The 22,700-nt window shown below is 39.2% G+C and overlaps 1 protein-coding gene across 1 annotated transcript in view; it reads left to right on the forward strand.

The window, feature by feature from the left end:
* The window catches only part of LOC115114715 (uncharacterized), an 83,233-nt gene that overhangs the window by 23,139 nt on the left and 37,394 nt on the right, over positions 1-22,700 (forward strand). Inside the window, exons 9-18 of the mRNA XM_029643188.2 lie at positions 3,173-3,373; positions 6,371-6,390; positions 10,373-10,433; positions 16,411-16,477; positions 16,569-16,595; positions 16,798-16,968; positions 18,666-18,814; positions 20,764-20,859; positions 20,972-21,050; positions 21,220-21,383. Coding sequence (XP_029499048.2) covers positions 3,173-3,373; positions 6,371-6,390; positions 10,373-10,433; positions 16,411-16,477; positions 16,569-16,595; positions 16,798-16,968; positions 18,666-18,814; positions 20,764-20,859; positions 20,972-21,050; positions 21,220-21,383 — 1,035 coding nt within the window. The remainder of the gene's footprint in view (positions 1-3,172; positions 3,374-6,370; positions 6,391-10,372; positions 10,434-16,410; positions 16,478-16,568; positions 16,596-16,797; positions 16,969-18,665; positions 18,815-20,763; positions 20,860-20,971; positions 21,051-21,219; positions 21,384-22,700) is intronic.

Consider the following 22,700-nt stretch of genomic DNA (forward strand, 5'->3'; position numbering starts at 1 on the left):
CTAGTTTACCTTCCTTCTCTACCAATCTCTGTCTTACCTCATCTAACAGCGTCACACTTAGTGTCCCTGTCAAAGGAAAACCACCCTCTCTATGCCATAGAAGTACCTGTTCCAGAATATCCCTACCCCATTTATCTACCATAACCTTCAAGGCTCCAGTAGGAGGGTCCGGAATGCCTGGTTCTTTGCACTCGCGCAAAGTGTTACAACAGGAATTCCTTAAGTACTTCACACAGAATTTTACTGATCACCCACACAGAACTGGTCAGATGTCCACACAGAACATCAGAACATAAAAAAGGTTACCCACACAGAGTCAACCTACCGCACCCACACAGAACGCTCCTACAAAACAAAATACTCACACAGAGTAACCAAGGGCATACCTGGCTAGCACATTTAAAATAATTGGAATTCACCACCTCTGAGGGTCACTTAGACAATCACACAGACACACAGAATGAGGTCCTTCTTCCAATAGTGCTTCACCAAGTGCCATGTTTCACACAGAATACACAGTTCCCTGGCCCTCACCCCACAGACCGCACCAATCCCCACTGTGATCAATTCAGTGTCAGTCCTATCCAACTCAACTTCAAGTGTGGTTTGCTCACCTCACCTCTTTTTTTTCCTTTTTTTTCCTATGTTCGGGATGTGGTATCCACTCAGCTCGCTGCCTCTCCGATCTTAGGTTGGTCCATCTGCTCCGTTCCCGAAGTGTGGTCTCCCTGAGATCCCGAGTTTGAGGGATCCCTTGTGCACGATTACCTAGGTCATCAGGAGCGGTCACCGAGTGAAGATTCACATCCCATCCTCGTCGCCAAATGTCGTGGAAATTTCCTTAATTACCAAATGATGAGAGAGCAAATCACACACCAGTCAGAGTTATGCTTAATCTTCACCTTTAATAATAATTAAGCTTTTGCAATAGCATTTTGACTTTCAACATTTCAGTATCTCTAATGAAAAGTTGAGAGTCGTCAATATAATGGCAACTGGGATCTTTTATTGCAAAGATCCACCCCCCCTAGACAACATGACTTTACTTCAGAGAGGAGTACCCCCTAGCCAGACAGCATTGGCTATAAATTATCGTTCAGTTTGGTCTCCTAAAAAAAGCTCTTATCTCGTCCTTGGTACAAAATGGTACCAAGACATTACCCCCACCCAATGATATATATCAATTGTCATCTTAGACACTCCCATCCCAAGCTCACGGAGAGGAAAGTGAGCCTTTAGGTCAAGATAAGGGCAACGAGAGAGGGAACATAGAATGGTTCCAGACACTGTCATCCTCCTCTCCCCGGTGAGAAAAGTAGGGAGTGACTGGCACACAGACATTGTGGAGCCAAGAGATAATTGGTTCCCCATCAATCATCCCTTCACATGGTTTAAAATATACGTTTACACATGATGACAAGCTTGACCTCTCCCCTCTCTGCGGCCCAAGTAACTTAACCCTGACAGAGAACAGATGATTGCAAATGGCCACCACTATAGTACAACAAAATACATTCTGATGAGAAGTAACTCACAAGCATATAATGAAAATAAAACATCTTATCTATGTTACCCAACTAATTCTGATTAATCCCCAACAGAAGACAGGACACACCTGCTAAAATCGGTTTCCTATTGAACATTCTTCTTTCTGTAAGAAATATTATAGTTTGATTACATTTTAAGGTATCTGAGGGGTAAATAGAACATTTTGAATTGTTGAAACAAAGTTTAGGGGTAGATTTTCAGAGTGGATTACTCTGAACAACACTGTCATCTCAGATTTTCAAAATATGCGTTACAGCCAACGCTAGACAAGCATTTGTGTAAGTTTATCATGGCATAATGCTATGCTAGGCTCTGCTGGCAGCAGGCAACATTTTCACAAAAATAAGAAAAGCAACCAAATTAAATCATTTACCTTTGAAGAACTTCAGATGCTTTCACTCAGGAGACTCCCAGTTAGAAAGCAAATGTTCCTTTTTTCCAAAAAATATTATTTTTTTAGGCGAAATGGCTCCCGTTTCTTCATCATGCTTGGCTGGGAAATCGACCGGAAAATGCTGCAACTATAACGCCAAACTTTTTTCAAAATTTGCTCCATAGTATCGACAGAAACACGGCAAATGTTGTTTAGGATCCATCCTCAAAGTGTTTTTAGCATATATATTCGATAATATATCCGTCGAGGCAATTGGTTTCTCATAATAAGCGATTGGAAAAATGGCTACCTCAGTATTTTACGCGAGATTTTCTGCGGGAGACACCATGTGACCACATGCTATATATGGTCCCTTATGGCCATTCTTCAATGGAAATGTCTAAAAAGACGTCACAATGCTGTAGACACCTTGGGGAATACGTGGAAAACGTAAGCTCATTTGTAGCTCATTCACAGCCATATAAGGAGTCATTGGCATGAGGCGGTTTCAAAAAATGCGGCACTTCCTGGAAGGATTTTTATCTGGGTTTCGCCTGTAACATCAGTTCTGTGGCACTCACAGACAATATCTTTGCAGTTTTGGAAACGTCAGAGTGTTTTCTTTCTAAAGCTGTCAATTATATGCATACTCGAGCATCTTTTCATGACAAAATATCTTGTTTAAAACGGGAACATTTTTCATCCAAAAGTTTTAATAGCGCCCCCTAATGCATAAGAATTTAATCTTTCAGCCGATATAAGACACATATGTACATAAATGTTTAACTCCCATAATATGAATGATTATTTATTTGAATTGAAATTAATATGAATATTGTTGTTCATTTACATGTGTATAGATATAGATATATAATAAAGAGTTTCAACGGAAGTTGTCCCGCTAGAAGAAATTTTGTGGAGTGGTTGAAAAATGAGTTTTAATGACTCCAACCTAAGTGTATGTAAACTTCCGACTTCAACTGTACACACATTTCAGGAATTTGTCTGGTTTTAATCTAACTTTTAATCAAAATGCAATTACATGCCTCAAAGTTTTTTTGGGGGTGATTTATTTATTTACTTGGAGAGCAATTTGCCACAAAGTTTAGTTGATTTCACGTTACTTGGCATCTCAAATAAAATTAGATGTTGAACTGATGTCTGTGCCCAGTGGGTAAAGCCATTGGGCCAGCTTGATGTCACACTTATGTCTATGATCCAATCTGCAATTAATTAAGCTTCTCCCCTCAGATTGATCTCTTCAGTACAACAGTGCACATTGACCACAACTCCACCTCTGCCTTGATGACCAATGTCTTCAGGAACATCCAGCCTGTCAACGGCAGGATGGTGACGACCCAGAGCAGCCCAACCACAGCCCCGCCAGTGTCAGGAGCCTCCACAAAGTGCTCCTCTCTGGGCCTTATGGCCCTGGCCTGGATGCTGCTGAGGGTTTAGTGTCGGCAAGTAATGCCTCACCTGAAGCGCACTTCCATGTCTCCATTAACCCTAAAGCTAAATACTGTACATTGATTACCACATGGGTCATTTTGACCCCATGGAGAAACTATTGGAAAAAAACAACAATCATAGTAAAATATAAACTTATTTCGTATCAAAACATCATTATTTAGACATGTAATTAATATTATCAAAAAATATAAAATGAAATACCAAAACAGAAGTACAGTCAATTTGCAGACAATAACAAACTAATATACAGTGCCTTCGGAAAGTGTTCAGAAATCCTTGACTTGTTCCTCATTTTGTTACATTACAGCCTTATTCTAAAATTGATTACATTGTTTTTTTCCCTCATCAATCTACACATAATACCCCATAATAACATTGCAAAAATAGGTTTTTGGAAATGTTTGATAATATATTACAAATTAAAAATGGAAATATCACATTTACATAAGTATTCAGACCCTTTACTCCGTACTTTGTTGAATCACCTGGCAGCGATAACAGAATTGAGTCTTCTTGGGTATGACACTACAAGCTTGGCATACTGTATTTGGGGAGTTGCTTCAATTCTTCTCTTTATTTCATAGTTTTGATGTCTCAGTATTATTCTACAATGTAGAAAATAGTAAATATAAAGAAAAACCCTTCAATGAGTAGGTGTGTCCAAACTTTTGACTGGTACTGTATATCCAAACATATTTTAATGCTCCATTCTGCTTTTGAAACATTTTTAAAGCAATGATTCAGAAATATAGTACCCAACATGAGCTTTGTAAGGGATTACACAAGAAGGGAAATGACAACATAGAAATATTTTTAAACAATTCCTGCAACAACAGGATGATCAAAAGATACGGCGTATGTACACACATTTCAGAAATGTGCTTTGTTTTAAGGTAAGGGTAGATGTTGTTTTCACTTAATATGTTCACCACAAGGTGTCACTGTTAGAAAGGTCAAGCTGAATTACTTGTATGGATAAAGAGGTGAAGCAATGCAGACTGGGAGAATGATAAGATGGATGTGAGTAAAGCCATGTTAAAACTTACCTCTCTGCCTGGACCTTTTGTTACTGAGTAAAGTCTTCAGTTACTATACACAACAGCTAGCAAACTATTTAACTGTAGAGTCTGACCTGCATATCTATTGATTATGATTCATCATGGCAGACTGACACACTTTCATCATATCCTTCCCACTAGGCATCAACCAGATGATGAATTCTTTCCACAGTAAAAGTTCACATGTTCAAGAAGGCATTTCTACCAAAAAAGATGCGTTTTGATTAAAACATATATATTTAATGTTTCAAATGCCTCTCCTGTGAAGTAGTAACGTCCGCCCTCTGCCCCGTTCGCGTGCGACGTCACATTTGTACATTTTCTCACTACTGAACCATGCTGTGCGGAGCTGAATGAAGCTGTTTTGCACTGGTCTGGTTATGTATGCTGGAACCATGCTGGAAAGGACAATGTGAATGTGAAATAGCTGAGCCAGCTCAGAGCAGGATTGGTAGGCAAGATAATGTGAAAGGCTAATAGGAGTCAATAGACTGACATTTTAATTATTGTAACTGCCAGGAGAGCAACTGACTTTCTCCAAACAATTACTTCTTAATTCAAAGAAAGACGTAATCACTATATGTAGTGAGTATAACAATGAGTTTGAGAATTTTTATAAAATAGTGTGAAAACTATTTGAACAAACAATGTACCTCTATGATGATATTAAAGAAAGTGATGGGAAGAAATGGATGGGTGAACACAAGACAGAGCAAGATAACTGCATTTGGAGGTTTTATTATTTATTTAACCTTTATTTAGCCAGGCAAGTCAATTAAGAATAAAGTCTTATTTGCAATGGCAGCCTGGCAAGAGACAGAAGGCCTCCTCTGGGGTCAGGGGTCTGGAATAAAAAAAAGAAGCAAAAATGTTAAGGCAAAACGGCCAACACAGACAGAAGACACTGGCAACAGCACAAATACAACAGCAAACAAATAGTGGATGTGTGTGTGCATGCAGGCTATTGAACGATGGAGGGGTTATGAACATTGGAAATGTATGAAATGTATTTGTAGCATCATGTATTTGTGTTGTTGTTTAAATGATCCAATCACCTCCAATACAATAAGCCAAGAAAAAATATTGCTTTCAAAAACTAAAACAGCCAATACATGGAATTTTGAAAATCAAATCTAATTCTTGTTTTGATTGTCCTTTGTCATCCCCAGATTTATTTTCAAATTATTATTCATTTTTTAGACTGCAATCTGTATACTTTAGCTGAAATAAATGATACTATGGTGGATTATGTCATTATTTTGTATGGTATAATAATAATCATTATCATCATCCATTGGATTTATATTTCCAGTCCTGATAACTAGAGGGACTTGGTCTGCAGGAGGAAGATGTACCAAATGTGGAATTATGGTGTAGATATTGGGGTGGAGGAACAGTAGATGGTGTTCCGGGGAGTCATCCGCAGATTTTATAACGCATTTCCTGCAATTCTATTACATTTCGCCGTGGGGCAAAGAGAAAATGTTGCAGTTTTAAAGTAACTGCAGTTTTTATAATGCTATTCTAAACTTTTTATCATGAATCTGAGAAGAATTTTAGCATTTTTAAAGCAAATTTCCTGCAATTCGGCACATAAAAAATATTGAGAAAGAGGAGAAGTTGGACCGTTTTTTGTGCCTAAAGTCGACCGTTAAAGTTAATTTCCTGCAATTCTACACATTTTGCCATGGTGTCATGCCCTGACCTTAGATATCTCTGTTTTTCTATATATTTTGGTTAGGTCAGGGTGTGACTAGGATGGGTACTCTAGTTTTTGTATGTCTAGGGTTTTTGTATGTCTATGTTGGCCTGATATGGTTCCCAATCAGAGACAGCTGTTTATCGTTGTCTCTGATTGGGGATCATATTTAGGTAACCATTTTCCTCATTTGTGTTGTGGGATCTTGACTATGTGTAGTTGCCTGTCAGCACGATTTTGTATTGTGTTTTGTTGGTTTGTTCAGTGAGTTTTGATTTATTAAAATTATGTGGAACTCTACTCACGCTGCGCCTTGGTCTCCTTCCGACAACAAATGTGACACATTGCTTATGACATCTGGGTCCCCACCATTGACATGCATCTTCATTAGGATCTACAAATTTTAGCCGAGAACCATTTTTTTTAAACCTCAGGGATGATTGATTCACTTGGCATATAATGGTGTTCGCCTGAGTTTCCTTGTTTCTATTTCAATATGTTATTTCAATTCTCCCCACAGTTTATATCAGTGAGTGGTGTAGGTTGTAATGGAAAAGGTGGAGAGACAACCCAGCTAGCACCTAATGTTCTGAGAACCATGTTTCTTACAGCTTATTTAGCATAGAACCTTCCCAGGACATTCTGGGAATAGTGCAGAATAGTTGCTTGGGTTTGGAAAATTCTCAGTGTACATTTTTTTTCGTGGTGTATCATTACTTTAACAGGTTTCCCAGAAGTTGAAAAAGTTACATTTGTTTCAATTGTTGTAATTTTCTAGGAATGTTCTCCAACTGGTTTGTCATTGGTAATGTTCTCATATAGTTCAGAGAACGTTAACCTCTTGGGGCTAGGGGGCAGAATTTTCACTTTTGGATAAATAGTGTGCCCAATTTCAACTTCCTGCTACTCATGCCAAGAATATAAGATATGCATATTATTCATAGATTTGGATAGAAAAACCCCTGAAGTTTCTAAAACTGTTTGAATCATGTATGTAAGTATAACAGAACTTATGCAGAAGGCAAAACCCAGAGGACTAACTGTTCAGAATTATTTTTTTGCCCCTCTCTGTTCCCTGACATGTCATTGCTAAGGGATATTTCTTAGGAACCTGTTTTCAGTTCCTACCGCTTCCACTGGATGTCACCAGTCTTTGGAATTTGGTTGAGGTTATTCCTTTGTGCAATGAAGAAGTAGGCCAACTAGGAACTGGGTACACTTTTGTGAGTTGCGCAGACGTGAAAAGTGGCGCTGATTTGTTTTCATTCCTGTATTGAACACAGATTGCCCCGTCTACAATTTGATCGGTTATTATTAACGTTTAAAAATACCTAAAGTTGTATTACAAAAGTAGTTTGAAATATCTTGGCAAAGTTCATAGGCAACTTTTGAAATATTTTGTAGTGACGTTACGTTTTTTGTAAGCTGTTTTTTTCTGGATCAAACGCGCTTTATAAATTGACATTTTGGATGTACTGTATATCGACGGAATTAATCGAACAAAAGGACCAATTGTGATGTTTATGGGACACATTGGATTGCCAACAAAAGAAGCTTGTCAAAGGTAATGCATGTTTTATTTTCTATTTCAGCGTTTTGTATAGCGCCTGCAGGGTTGAAATATGCTAACCCCTTTGTTTACTGCTGGTGCAGATGGTGCAGGCTATAAGATAATAGCTTCTTATGCTTTCGCCGAAAAGCATTTTAAAAATCTGACATGTTGGCTGGATTCACAACGAGTGTAGCTTTAATTGAGTATCTTACATGTGTGATTTAATGAAAGTTTGTATTTTATAGTATTTTATTTGAATCTGGCGCTCTGCATTTTCCCTGGCAATTGGCCAGTTGAGACATTTGCGTCCCGCTTATCCCTAACTAGTTTTAAAGTCACTCATTAGTAAGGAACTCCCCTCACCTGGTTGTCTAGGGCTTAATTGAAAGGAAAAAACAAAAACCAGTAGGCATTATATAACGACACAGGGCGAGACCCAGACGCAGACACATTAGGCAGATGGTTTGAGTCTCTGATATTTATTAAAATACAAGGGGGTGGCAATAGGCAGGTCGATGACAGGCAGAAGTTCATTAACCAGATCAGAGTCTGAAAGGTACAGGGGGGCAGGCAGGCTCAATGTCAGGGCATTCTGAAATGTCAGGCAGGCGGGCTCAGTGTCAGAGCAGGCAGAACAGATCAAAACCAGGAGGGCTAGAAAACAGAGACTAGGCAAACAGGAGCATGGAAAACCACACTGATAAGCTTGACAAGACAAACTGGCAACAGACAAACAGAGAACACAGCTATAAATAAATTGAGGATAATGGGGAAGATGGGTGACACCTGGAGGGGGGTGGAGACAAGCACAATGACAGGTGAAACAGATCAGGGTGTAACACATTAAGGCCCTCCATGGAATGTGTTTGATGCCCCTGCTCTATATTCTTTTGTTTGTTCAGTTGTATTCACCGCGCCTCCTAATTGGCCACACCTAATCATAATCATTGCTGGGAAAAGTACCCAATTGTCGTACTTGAGTAAAAGTAAAGGTACCTTAATAGAAAATGACTCAAGTAAAAGTGAAAGTCACCCAGTAAAAAGTATTTGGTTTTAAATATAGTTTAATATCAAAAGTAAAAGTATAAATCATTTCTAATTCCTTATATTAAGCAAACCAGACAGCACCGTTTTCTTGTTTTTTAAATTTACGGATAGCCAGGGGCACACTCCAACACTCAGACATCATTTACCAACGAAGCATGTGCTTAGAGAGTCTGCAGGATCAGAGGCAGTAGCGATGACCAGGGATGTTCTCTTGATAAGTGTGTGAATTTGACCATTTTCCTATCCTGCTAAGCATTCAAAATGTAACTAGTACTTTTGGGTGTCAGGGTAAATGTATGGAGTAAAAAGTACATAGTCTTCTTTAGGAATGTAGTGAAGTAAAAGTAAAAGTTGTCAAAAATATAAATAGTAAAGTACAGATACCCCAAAAAACTACTTAAGTAGTATATTCAAGTATTTTTACTTAAGTACTTTACACCACTGATCATAATGAGTGCTTGTTACCTTTGAAATGTGGTCTGTTTGAATAGACTAAAATGAAATGCTTTGTATGAGGGGAAAAACATAGCATAATAGCTCCATCCTGACTAATTTTCATGGATAGAGAACAGAAGATTATACAGAATCTCACAGATGCCATGTCACAATAAAACAGATATGTGTTTGCATGAGTAATGCCAAGGAAATTCATTCCATGTGTCCTATCTATGCTTGGAGTTCAAGAAAGTTTCATCCAAAATAAGCTAACAGTGTTATTAAGTCTTATTGAAACATTCAGTGAAGGTTTTATTCAAAAACCTCAAAATAACCTATCATTTCCATTTCCAGTGTTAATTAAACCTGCCAGGAAAACTTTGAAAGAACCAGAATAAAATGTTTTCCCTGCAACCTAAAAATAAATGTTCCCAGAACAGGTGAAATATTCACTTTTGTTCTCAGAATGTTTATAAAAAACTTCCCAGTTTTACTAATTTCATTCCCACAACCAATGTGAAATCCAAAAACACACGAGCGCACAACTTCCAAGGAATTAAATGTGTTCGCTGGGAAGGAAAGCAAATCGAAGTTGCATGATTTCTATTGATTGCATGCAACAGTGCGGGCAAGACACAGACTGTGGTCATCGTTTACCATAGAATGTGAAAGAAGAATTAACAACACTTTTTCGTGTGTAGAGAGCAAACATGCTTATATCCAATAGGGAGTCAAAGATGTGAAGATATTCCCCTCATCTATATTCATCTATTTAGTTTGTCTCTAAGTCAGGTTGTAAATAAAGTGCCATTATGGATGTATTTTGCAGCTGTATTGTTTAAAATACTGTTATGAACTTCAGCCCAAATAGCCTACTGTCAAATCATGTCACTTTATTTAGGTTGACTGGGTCACTATGAGGACTACTCTGAAGTCAAGATTTTGGAGTTGGTTAAAGCTGCACTGTTTCACTTTTCTTAAGGTCCCATTTAGTCTTGAAATACTGTTATTGCCATAGGAACTGAAAAGCTTTCCTGGCAAAAGTCACGTAACTTTCTGTCTTGTCAAATGGGCGTTCTTGTTACAGTACTACACAACTTTGAACCTACAACTTGAAACCCTCCATCCGGGAGAATAAAGGAGGCGTGTTTAGCTTACCTTGTTGAGGTGTGCAACTAAATAAATAGAGTGAGAGCATCAGAGGCTGAGCATACAGGACGGAGAAGTGAAGACAGGTGCAACTTCAAGGTAAGATGATTCTGGCATTGACGCAAACAGACATTTATGGCACAATATGCCCTGCTTTTAAGATATGACATGTTTGAAGTCGCGCACATCTCATTGATTAGGCTGATATGGTAGATCTGTTTCACTGCATTTTTGCCAAATCATGTGATGGGAAAGCAGTGGCTTGATTCTTTTGTTTGTTTTCATGCTGCCTAGTATTTTACCAAGGCATGCATTGCAGAGAGTGTGAGGTTGGGGTCTCGAGTCTAAGGAATTAGTCTACCTTAGCTCTGCAGCAGGGTTTCCCAAACTTGGTCCTGGGGCCCCCCCTGGGCGCACGATATAGTGCTAGGACAAAAAACAAAACGTGCAAGCCCTGCTCTAGAGAACCCAAGGGGGCTTACATCCGGTCCTGGTCCTGGGTTCTCAGCTGATGGTATGGAGGAAAGCTGGCTACATGTAAACTACAATCCCAACGCTCTATTTTAACGTTTTGAAACGAGATACACTTACTGTTTGCAGTTTAGCAAAGTTGCATCGTGGTTGTACCCGCAGGAGAAAGAAAATCACTCCCCACAGCCGAGGTACAAAGCTTCCCATCCAGTTATGCTCCCTTGGAGACGTTTGAAGCAGAAATTGGAGGGGATGAAGTAAAGTTTCAGTTGGAGGCGGTGTTCTTGAGAATACAGCGGGGTGCAACTTTCCTAAACTGTGTATAGTAAGTGTATCTTTCGTATTAGGACAATTATTTCTTGTTTATATGAAAGTTAAGTTCCAAATGTTTTCAATACTGTATAGTATTTCTACAGGAGACGTTTTCACATTTAGACAGCAGAGTCTGAGTGTCAAAGCGTTTTCCTTACAAGGCTAAAGGGGACATCCAATGGCTCAATGTAATGCAATGGAATTGGAGTAAGAATAAGGTTTAGCATACCTTTTTCACACCTTCATTCATTGCTTTATGGTCACATTAGGAATGGCATTTCCAGTGGTGTAAAGTACTTATGTAAAAATACTTTAAAGTACTACTTAAGTCTTTTTTGGAGGGTATCTGTACTTTCCTATTTATATTATTGACAACTTTTACTTTAATTTCACTACATTCCCAAAGAAAATTATGTACTTTTAACTCCATACATTTTCCCTGACACCCAAAATTAAATTAAATCAAATCAAATGTATTTGTCACATACACATGGTTAGTAGGTGTTAATGCAAGCGTAGCGAAATGCTTGTGCTTCTAGTTCTGAGCATGCAGTAATATCTAACAAGTAATATAACTTAACAATTACACAACAACTACCTTATACACACAAGTGTAAAGGAATGAATACGAAATTACTCGTTACTTAGCTGCTTAGCAGGGCAGGAAAATGGTCTAATTCACACACTTATCAAGAGAACATCTCTGATCATCCCTACTGCCTCTGATCTGGCGGACTCACTAAACACATGCTTCGTTTGTAAATTATGTCTGAGCTGTCAATTAAAAATGAAATTGCGCAATCTGGTTTGCTTAATTGCTTAATTACATTTACTTTTGATACTTAAGTATATTTTAGAAATTGTATTTACTTTTGATACTTAAGTATATTTTTACTCAAGTAGTACTTTACTGGGTGACTCACGTTTACTTGAGTCATTTTCTATTAGTATATTTAACTCAAGTATGACAATTAGGTACTTTTTCCACCACTGGGCATTTCCCACCCCTTGTTGTAGCTACTCATACAGTCGTATATACCCTTGATAAATTATGGAATTATTTTTGCCTATGTAGACAATTACGTTGCTTTGCATTTTCATCATCTCCCAGGGAGCCAAATTATGTTGAAAATATCTATTTTCTAGACATAAAATCACGTACATGTTCAGTTCTGAATTAAAATTTAAAAGGCGTCTATTCCGAATGTTGGAAAAACATTGTTTTTGGACATTTAAAATACTTTTCCTGATGTTAAAAATACTTATTTTGGGGGGATTAATTGTTTCTATGGCCTATTTTTAGCCTTAAATACATTTCCTTTCGCTACTTTCACCTTAAAAACTTGTCACATTCAAAAGTTGTATTTCCAATTAAAATAATATTGCAGAATGGAATTACAAACAAGATTGCAGTAGTACTTTTTGACATATTTGTGATTGCTCCTATCTGCCACTTGCCTTTTTCAAATAGCATCAAACTGGCAGTGGTCATTTTCTGACACAAAAAAAACAGAACAATTTAACTACAACCACATTCTCAGTAACAGTTACAGAATCATTTTTGAAAATGAGTGTGGGCACTTGGGTGACTGGTTAGGCCAGGAGGAGAAAATTGGTGAACAGGTGAACCACGGTAAGATGTTTTGGCAGAAGGAAGGACACTGAGAGTTGGCTATTCCTTAGCCTCACCCTTGGTGAGTAAATTTATTCAGCATGTGCTGGAATGAAAATGCGAGAACAAACAATCAATAAAATGTCATAATGCATAAATCAAATGATCATGGACCCTCTCTTCACATTAAGATATTGACTCAGATACAGACCAAGCCCCTCTCAGGTAATACCTCCCATCCTCGCTAAGCGTTATCGTCGTACTGTTGTCTATACTGACAGGGGTGTTGTCATTTGAGTTGGAGACAACATGTAACTTCGTAAAGAACTTGGGTTGATACATCTGAACATTAGGGGCTTACTTGCTAAAGTGAAATACATCAAGATCTGGGCTATGCAGACAAAACCGCACATTCTTCTATTGACTGAAACTTGGATCTCAGGGGACATTCTGGAATCATATCAATATTGAGGGTTATAATGTGTTCAGAGCTGACAGACAGGGTAGAAGTGGTGGAGTGGCCATTCTTATTCAAAATGTTTTATCTGTCACTTTACTGAAATTAATTTCCCTTACCAATATGTTGGCTATATTATGTAACAGCAACACTTAGGAGTGACAGACAGACAGACAGACAGACAGACAGACAGACAGACAGACAGACAGACAGACAGACAGACAGACAGACAGACAGACAGACAGACAGACAGACAGACAGACAGACAGACAGACAGACAGACAGACAGACAGACAGACAGACAGACAGACAGACAGACAGACAGACAGACAGACAGAGTGAAAGCAGAGAAGATTCAGACTGCACAACAAGGAGGCAACAAAGGCCCAGTTATAGTGGTGAGTTGTATCTCCAGTGGTGTTTTTACATGTTGTATTAGTCTTAAACATGAGAAGGTTGAAAAGAGGACTATGTTTCACTGGTCACTGGTAAAATGTCTATACAACTATAGTTGTTAATGTTGTGTCATTAGCATTACTTCATGTGTGTGTAAGTAACAGGGGGCCTTCAATTACTTTTTTGTGATGATAAATTAGAGCAGATGGTGCTAACAAACTATAGCCTTCCTGTATTCTGTTTCAATCCAAGCTAAATCTGTCTAGTGACGTGTGCTGTTGAGTTTTGGCCACATAATAATTTTTTGGGGGGACTACACAGCTAATCCTCATAAAAGCTCATAAGAAATTACTAATGTGGTGTTTTTGATGTAACAGTAACGTTATACAATGCTACTATGCTTTTATATTGGGTTATGTTATATAGAACACTAATTAATCTTTATCTGATCTTCTAAGACAATTGATTCAGCATTGATCTAACTTTACTAAAAGAGCACCATTGTGAGAAGTGGCTGAGTGTCTATAAACTCCAGCACTACACCCCTACTCCCACGGCACCAAACCAACTAATTGAAGCGCATGTAGCCTACTCTTTTACCTCGCGGAATATTTGGTCATGCAGAAACAAAAGACCACGTGTGGCTGTTTTATGAAAATCTTGGAATATTTTGCTAAGGAAACATTTCAGGTTGGTCTTTGGGAATGTAAAGCAGTTAGGAAGGGGAATACTTGGCTGAAATGCCAGGGCTGAACTTGTCCCAGTCCGCCCCTGAATATAGCCTAATATGTAATTAGATTGGCTTTTATAACACATAGGTATAGCCATCTACATGACATTTATACAATGCTTTATATTAAACAGAAGTCATCATGTATTACAATAAAACATTAAAAGAATGCCCAAAATGTTTAAAAATCCTAGTTAATCTGTTAAATTAGAAATTGGGGGCTGTCTGTGTATTTTAATTGTTTAATCAATGTTAAATCTATTTGCTTTGCTTCTAAATCTTAGTGTTTCTTCACCCAGTGAGGCAACGAGGGGTTTTGAACTGTAGCGGAGAGGAAGAGTTGTGTATCTGCCCTCTCATTGGTTAGAATCTTTGAGGACACATAGTTCCATTGTTAGATCGGTCAATCGACATGTCCATATAATACAGTGGTTCCCAAACTTTTTATGGTCCCGTACCCCTTCAAACATTCAACCTCCGGCTGCGTACGAGGGTCAGCACGAGGGTCAGCACAAGGGTCAGCACTCTCTCAAATGTTGTTTTTTGCCATCCTTATAAGCCTGCCACACACACACACTATACGATACATTTATAAACATAAGAATGAGTGTGAGTTTTTGTCACAACCCGGCTTGTGGGAAGTGACAAAGAGCTCTTATAGGACCAAGACACAAATAATATAATAATAATAATCAATCATTTTTCTCTTTATTTAGCCATCTTACATATAAAACTTAATTTGCTCATGGAAAAGTGTGAAAAACTCACCACAGGTTAATGAGAAGGGTGTGCTTGAATGGATGCAAATAACTCTGCAATGTTGGTTTGTATTGGAGAGAGTCTCAGGCTTGAATCATTTCCCACACACAGTCTGTGCCTTTATTTAGTTTTCATGCTTGTGGGGGCTGAGAATCCACTCTCACATAGGTAGGTGGTTGCAAAGGGCATCAGTGTCTTAACAGCACAATTTGCCAACGCAGGATACGCGTTGGGCCAGTAACCGAAAGGTTGCAAGTTCAAACCCCCGAGCTGACAAGGTACAAATCTGTCGTTCTGCCCCTGAACAGGCAGTTAACCCACTGTTCCTAGGCCGTCATTGAAAATAAGAATTTGTTCTTAACTGACTTGCCTAGTTAAATAAAGGTAAAAAGATAGTGTTGTACTTGTTTGCTCCAGGATCTTCATGTTGTTCTGCGATTGATTTGCTCTTTTCGCACCAAAGTACGTTCATCTCTTAGAGACAGAACGCGTCTCCTTCCTGAACAGTATGATGTAAATGGGTAATTGCACTGTAATAAGGACCTCTTAAATGAAGCATTACCGTTGAATGCACTGACTGTAAGTCGCTCTCGTTAAGAGAGTCTGCTAAATGCCCAAAATGTAAATGTAAGATAAACACTTGCAAAGTACACTGCGTATTATACTAATGAGCTCCACCCCCGATCAAGACCAAATTTGGTTGACCAAATCTGAACCAATCATAAATGTCTGTTTTTAAAGAGTTAGTACAGTAATTGGGTCAGTCCACCCTGGACTTGATTTCAACATCCACAGATGGCTTTGATTTTAGCATCCATAATGTCTGCAACATCCACAGATGGCTTTGATTTTAGCATCCATAATGTCCGCAACATCCACAGATGGCTTTGATTTTAGCATCCATAATGTCCGCAACATCCACAGATGGCTTTGATTTTAGCATCCATAATGTCCGCAACGTCCACAGATGGCTTTGATTTTAGCATCCATAATGTCCGCAACGTCCACAGATGGCTTTGATTTTAGCATCCATAATGTCCGCAACGTCCACAGATGGCTTTGATTTTAGCATCCATAATATCCGCAACGTCCACAGATGGCCTTGATTTTAGCATCCATAATGTCCGCAACGTCCACAAACATAGACGTCTATGTTTGCGTCAAATCAAGGCTGGTCCGGACGGGACCAAATCTGAACCAATCACAGACGTCTATGTTTTTGTGGACATTGAAATCAAGGCTGGTCCATAATGGATCAAAACTGTGCGTCCGTGGATATTGAAATAAAAGTCAAATGGACGTCCGGCTTCATTTATAATTGCCTTTTCCTTGCTTTCAGATGAATGGACTTGTGGTTATCAATGCAGCTCTATTTGTCCTCACTGCAATCAGTGCTGCAGGCGGTTGTAAGTGATTATTATATTATTTTGTTGCCCTGTGACTGTCTTCTACTATTATTTTTGTGACACTTTGCAAAACTTTTTCCCTTTTTATCAGCGTGGTGTTACCATGATCCTAGCTGTGGTAAGTATTTGTTTTACCCACTGGTTACAGTGTTTTTATTCACAAATTGTACATGAAGCATTTGCTTTGAAATTATTATTGAAATTATTATTATTGTGATAGCAGTGGATAACAGACTATAGAATTAATGTGTTAGCATATAATGTGACCCTTATTAACATATGATACATTGACACCGTGGTATGATTGATTACATGTTAAGATGACACCACTTGGTCCACCATTGCCTCAGAACATTGCAATGGATTGCGACAGTCTCCCATCAACATCGACTCTGCATCAGCAGTGGGCGATGAAACCCTGACTGCCTTCACCTTCACCAAATACGGAGACAATTATACAATGAACAAGATCAAGAACACTGGCAAAACTGGTGAGGAGAATGGATGGATGCCTTGCCTCTCAATCGATAGACTGAAAGTCCCCACTTGAGGAACATTCCTGGTTTGGTACAAATAGTGCATTCGGGAAAATATTCAGACCCCTTGACTTTTTCTAAATTTTCTTACATTACAGCCTTATTCTAAAATTGATTAAATAGTTTTTTACTCTTATCAATCTACACAATATCCCATAATAAACAGACATTTTTGCAAATGTATAAAAAAAACAATAGGGAAATATCACATTTACATAAGTATTCAGACCATTTACTCAGTACTTTCTTGACGCACCTTTGGCAGCGATTACAGCCTCGAGTCTTCTTGGGTATGACGCTACAAGTTTGGCACACCTGTATTTGTGGTGTTCTTCTCTGCAGTTACTCTCAAGCTCTGTCAGGTTGGATGGGGGTGCGATGGGGGTGCGATATTAGATCGGGTCAAGTCTAGGCTCTGGCTGTGCCACTCAAGGACATTCAGAGACTTGTCTACTCCTGCGTTGTCTTGACTGTGTGCTTAGGGTCGTTGTCCTGTTGGAAGGTGAACCATAGCCCCCAGTCTAAGATCCTGATAACTCTGACAGGTTTTCATCAAGGATCTCTCTGTACTTTGCTCCATTAATCTTTCCCACAATCCTGACTATTCTCCCGGTCCCTACCGCATCCCAAAGCATGATGCGGCCACCACCATGTTTCACCATAGGGATGGTGTCAGGTTTCCTCCAGTTGTGACGCTTGGCATTCAGGCCAAAGAGTTCAATCTTGGTTTCATTAGTCCATAGAATCATATTTCTCATTGTCTGACAGTCTTTAGGTGCCTTTTGGGCTGCCATGTGCCTTTTACTGAGGAGTGGCTTCCGTTTGGCCACTCCAACATAAAGGCCTGATTGGTGGAGTGCATCAGAGATGGTTGTCCTTCTGGAAGGTTCTCCCATTTCCACAAAATAACTCTGGAGCTCTGTCAGAGTGACCATCGGATTCTTGGTCACCTCCCTGACCTAGGCCCTTTTCCCCTGATTGCCCAGTTTGGCTGAGCACCCAGCTCTAGGAAGAATCTTGGTGGTTCCAAACTTCCTCCTTTTAAGAACGATGGAGGCCACAGTGTTCTTCGGGACCTTCACTGCTATAGACATTTTTTGGTACCCTTCCTCAGATCTGTGCCTCGACACAATCCTGTCCCGGAGCTCTATGACAATTTCCATCGACCTCATGGCTTGGTTTGTCAACCGTGCACTGTCAACATGCACTGTCAACTGTGGCACCTTATATAGACAGGTGTGTGCCTTTCCACATCATGTCCAATCAATTGAAATTACCACAGGTGTACACCATTCAATTTGTAGAAACATCTCAATGATGCTCAATGGAAACAGGATGCACCTGAGCTCAATTTCGAGTCTCATATCAAAGGGTCTGAATACGTATGTAAATAGGGTATTTCAGTTTTTAATTTTTAATACATTTGCAAAATTCAAAAAAGCGGTTTTCACTTTGTCATTATGGGTAGTGTGTGTAGCTTGATGAGGACTTTTAAAAAATGTATTATCTTTTAGAATAAGGCTGTAACTAACTAAATGTGGAAAAAGTCAAGGGTTCTGAATACTTTCCAAATGCACTGTATGTACCAAACATGGAATTTGTTCGAAATTGAACTAATTCCTCTCGTTTTGTTGGTGTTTTCTTTCTTTCAGTCAAAGTCAAGCTGACGAGTGGAGTCCAGATTGCAGGCGGGGCCCTGTCTGAGACCTATGACAGCCTGCACTTTCACCTCCACTGGGGGAATGGTACCTCAGTACCTGGGTCGGAGCACGCAGTGGATGGAACCCGCTACCCCATGGAGGTATTTGGAAGGTTCAACACGACATTGCTGCGTTCTGATTCTCTACCTTTCTCCAGAAGTGTCCCCTCATTCACCCCCCCCACACACACACTTCTTATACTGATGGTGCCATTTAAGATGAGGGAGGACGATTAAAAAAAAATATGAGCATGGCCTTATTTCTATTATAGCATATTGGATGACCGTCATTTATATTCCATTCACCAAGCTCAATGTAAACACAATAGGTTTAGGCTACTACATGATACTCGATTGTTCCCTATACACATCATGAGGTTGCTACAATCTACCCTATGAATAAAGTGTTTACAACGTACAGTAGGTACACAGGTTGAGAGAAAATGTTGAGATGTGACAGACAGTGACACATTCAATACTGCCTTGCACACTCTTGCCTGCATATAGCTGATCTAGGGTGTAATCCTTAGTCCAAAAGTTGCAAACGAGAGTTTCTATTGGACAAATTCAGGTATTTTTTGCCCTGTTTCATTCTGTTTGCTTCTGAAGCATTTTTTAAAAACAGAATCGGCAGTATAAATACACCCCTGATCACACATAAACACAGTTCACTTTCAAAGCAGCCACATAAACAGCATGACTCATTTGCTCATTGTATAATTCCTTCGCACATCTAAGTGCTCTCCTCCACTCACCTTTTCTATTCGCTTATGGACTTCAGTGGACAACACATCAGCTGTCTGTAACCAGGCGAAAAAAACTTTCCAAGAAAAACCTTCATATCATAACCGCTAAACCACTACACACAGCCTACATCGTTGTCACCATATTAGCTAATGTCATAGTCAGCATAGCTACTAGAACTAAAACATTAGTAAACCTGCTGCAATCATGCAATCATGCAGTACAGTGTACAGTCAGAAAGCAGTTTAGCAGTTACAATAAATTAATCAAACCAAAAGCTTACCTTGACTTGGAAGAGTTCCAGTGTTGGATAGCCATAGCCAGCTAGCTAACATTACATCCCTCTCTGTTTGAGTAGATTTAACGAGCTAGCTGCATTTGCTAGCTAAGTGAAAGTGAATGTGAACATTTTTTTAAATAGCTAGCTTGCTCGCGCTCTCTCTTTCTTCTCCTTCATTTTTGAAGAAATGTATTTTTTCAAAGCTGTTCAACTATTGTCTTTCTCTCTCTTTGAGTAAACTACTCCCCGCATGTTATGCACTGCAGCGTTAGCTAGATGTAGCGTATGCTTTCAGTACGAGATTAATTCTCTGATCCATTTATTGGGTGGACAACATGTCAGAGCAAGAGCTCTGATAGGTTGGAGGACATCATCCAGGAGTTCTCATAATTACTGTGCATGTCTCTAGAAGGAGGTGAAAACTGGAGGAGGAAAACTAGCTGTCCTTTGGCTACACCCTGGTACTACCATAAAGAGTGCTGTTGAGGCTAATGTAGACCTGCATTGAAAAACTGTGTGTTTTAATCAATTATTTGGTGATGTGAATATACTGTATTGAGTATAGTTTTATCTAAAAAGGATAACTTTTAATATCTTTCACTCTTTTTATTTTCATGAAATTCACTGAGGAAGATGGTCTTCCCCTTCCATCTCTGAGGAGCCTCCACTGATGTACATATACCATACTGCCATGGATCAATGTCAAGTTATTTGTTTAGGCTTAGTACAGTCTGAATTATCCCCCTCCCACGCAACTTGGTTTACTAGAAAACTGACTAATGGGTAAATGTAACCACTCTCAGATTTTCATAGATAGTGCAATAGTCTGACGGTTGACCTGAACTTATGAGGCATTTATAAGTTCTATTCCTTAAGAATCAGGGGGCATATATATCATTAATTTAAATTACCTTTGAAAAGCTGTAAAAATGGCAGATTGTAATCTACCTTTTTAAATGTATCATTACAACGTTTGAATTTCCCAATGGATTCAGATAACTTTTTACTGTTATGCTTCACCTTTCAGTTGCACATAGTAAATGTCAAGTCTTCGCACAACGGTAACACGACCACGGCCGTTGCAGACAGCACGGGACTCGCTGCTCTTGGCTTCTTCATAGAGGTGAGAGGATGCTTTAACCTTCCTAGAAATGGCATCCATTTTTCCACAGTAGATTAGGCATTTCAATGTTTTATTGCTGTTTTTTGTTATTAAAGTAATGTTTTTGCAACAGCCCGTACCAGGCAATGTGACTGGTTCACCAGCAGCCTGGAATACCCTGACATCCTACTTGGCCAACATCACACTAAAAGGTGAAAGGAGAGATTTGACTGGTTATGATTTGATCAAGAACTACTTCCTCAAAATACAGTTTGGAAGAGGGATTTGTTTTTCTCTTTGAATTCAAAATGAGTTATTTTATTGTTCAATTTCAGTAGCATATGATTTTATTATACATTTTTTCTTTCTTCCTTCGTTAAGATGATATTGTGAACATTACTCATGCTATTTCATTGGATGAGCTCCTGGAAGGGGTGGACCGTACCAAATACTACCGTTACAATGGATCACTGACTACTCCAAATTGCAACGAGGCTGTGGTTTGGACCGTGTTCAAGGACCCTATCAAAGTCAGCCAGGACTTGGTGAGTTTGTGAAACAATTTCACAATAAACTGAATAACATTTATGCATCCTAGAATTGTTTAAAAAAATCAAATTAAAAAAATATATATATACGGTGCCTTTGGAAATTATTCAGACCCCTTGACTTTTTCCACATTTTGTTAAGTTACAGGCTTACATTTTGAAATGTTTTTTTCCTCTCATCAATCTACACAATACAGAAATATATTTTTTTAAATAATTAGAAAAACGGAAATATCACATTTACTCAGTACTTTGTTAAAGCACCAGTGGCAGTGATTACAGCATCGAGTCTTCTTAGGCATGATGCTACAAGCTCGTCACACCTGTATTTGGGGAGTTTCTCCCATTCTTCTCTGCAGATCCTCTCAAGCTCTTTCAGGTTGGATGGGGATCTTTGCTGCACAGCTATTTTCAGGTCTCTCCAGAGATGTTCGATCAGGTTTGAGTCCGGGCTCTGGCTGGGCCACTCAAAGACATTCAGAGACATGTCCCAAAGTCTTTCCTGCATTGTCTTGGTTGTGTGCTTAGGGTTGTTGTCCTGTTGGAAGGTGAACCTTCATCCCATTCTGTGGTCCTGAGCGCTGTGGAGCAGGTTATCATCAAGAATCTCTTTGTACATTGCTTCGTTCATCTTTGTCTCAATCCTGAATATATATCAGCCCCTGCCGCTGAAAAACATCCACACACTATGATGCTGCCACCACCATGCTTCATCTTAGGCGTGGTGCCAGATTTCCTCCGGACGTGACACTTGGCATTCAGGCCAAAGTCTTTAGGTGCCTTGTGGCAAACTCCAAGCAGGCTGTCATGTGCCTTTTACTGGGGATTGGTTTCGATCTGACCACTCTACCATAAAGGCCTGATTGGTGGAGTGCTGCAGAGATGGTTATCCTTCTGGAAGGTTCTGTGTTCTTGGGGACCGTCAATATTGCAGAAATGTTTTGGTACCCTGCCCCAGATCTGTGCCTCGACACAATCCTATGCCAGAGCCCTACAGACAATTCCTTCGACCTCATGGCTTGGTTTTGCTCTGACATGCATTGTCAACTCTGGGACCTAATATAGACAGGTGTGTGCCTTTCCAAATCACTCCAATCAAGTTGTAGGAACATCTCGAGGATTATGTTTTTAAGGCTGTAACGTAACAAAATGTGGAAAAAGTCAAGGGATCTGAATACTTTCTGAAGGAACTGTGTATACATATACTGTATACACTATATATAAAAAAGTATTTGGACACCCCTTCGGCTACTTCAGCCACACCCGTTGCTGACAGGTGTATAAAATTGAGCACACAGCCATGCAATCTCCAAA

The sequence above is a fragment of the Oncorhynchus nerka genome, linkage group LG9b (genome assembly GCF_034236695.1).
Source record: "Oncorhynchus nerka isolate Pitt River linkage group LG9b, Oner_Uvic_2.0, whole genome shotgun sequence".
Classification (NCBI taxonomy): Eukaryota; Metazoa; Chordata; class Actinopteri; order Salmoniformes; family Salmonidae; genus Oncorhynchus; species Oncorhynchus nerka.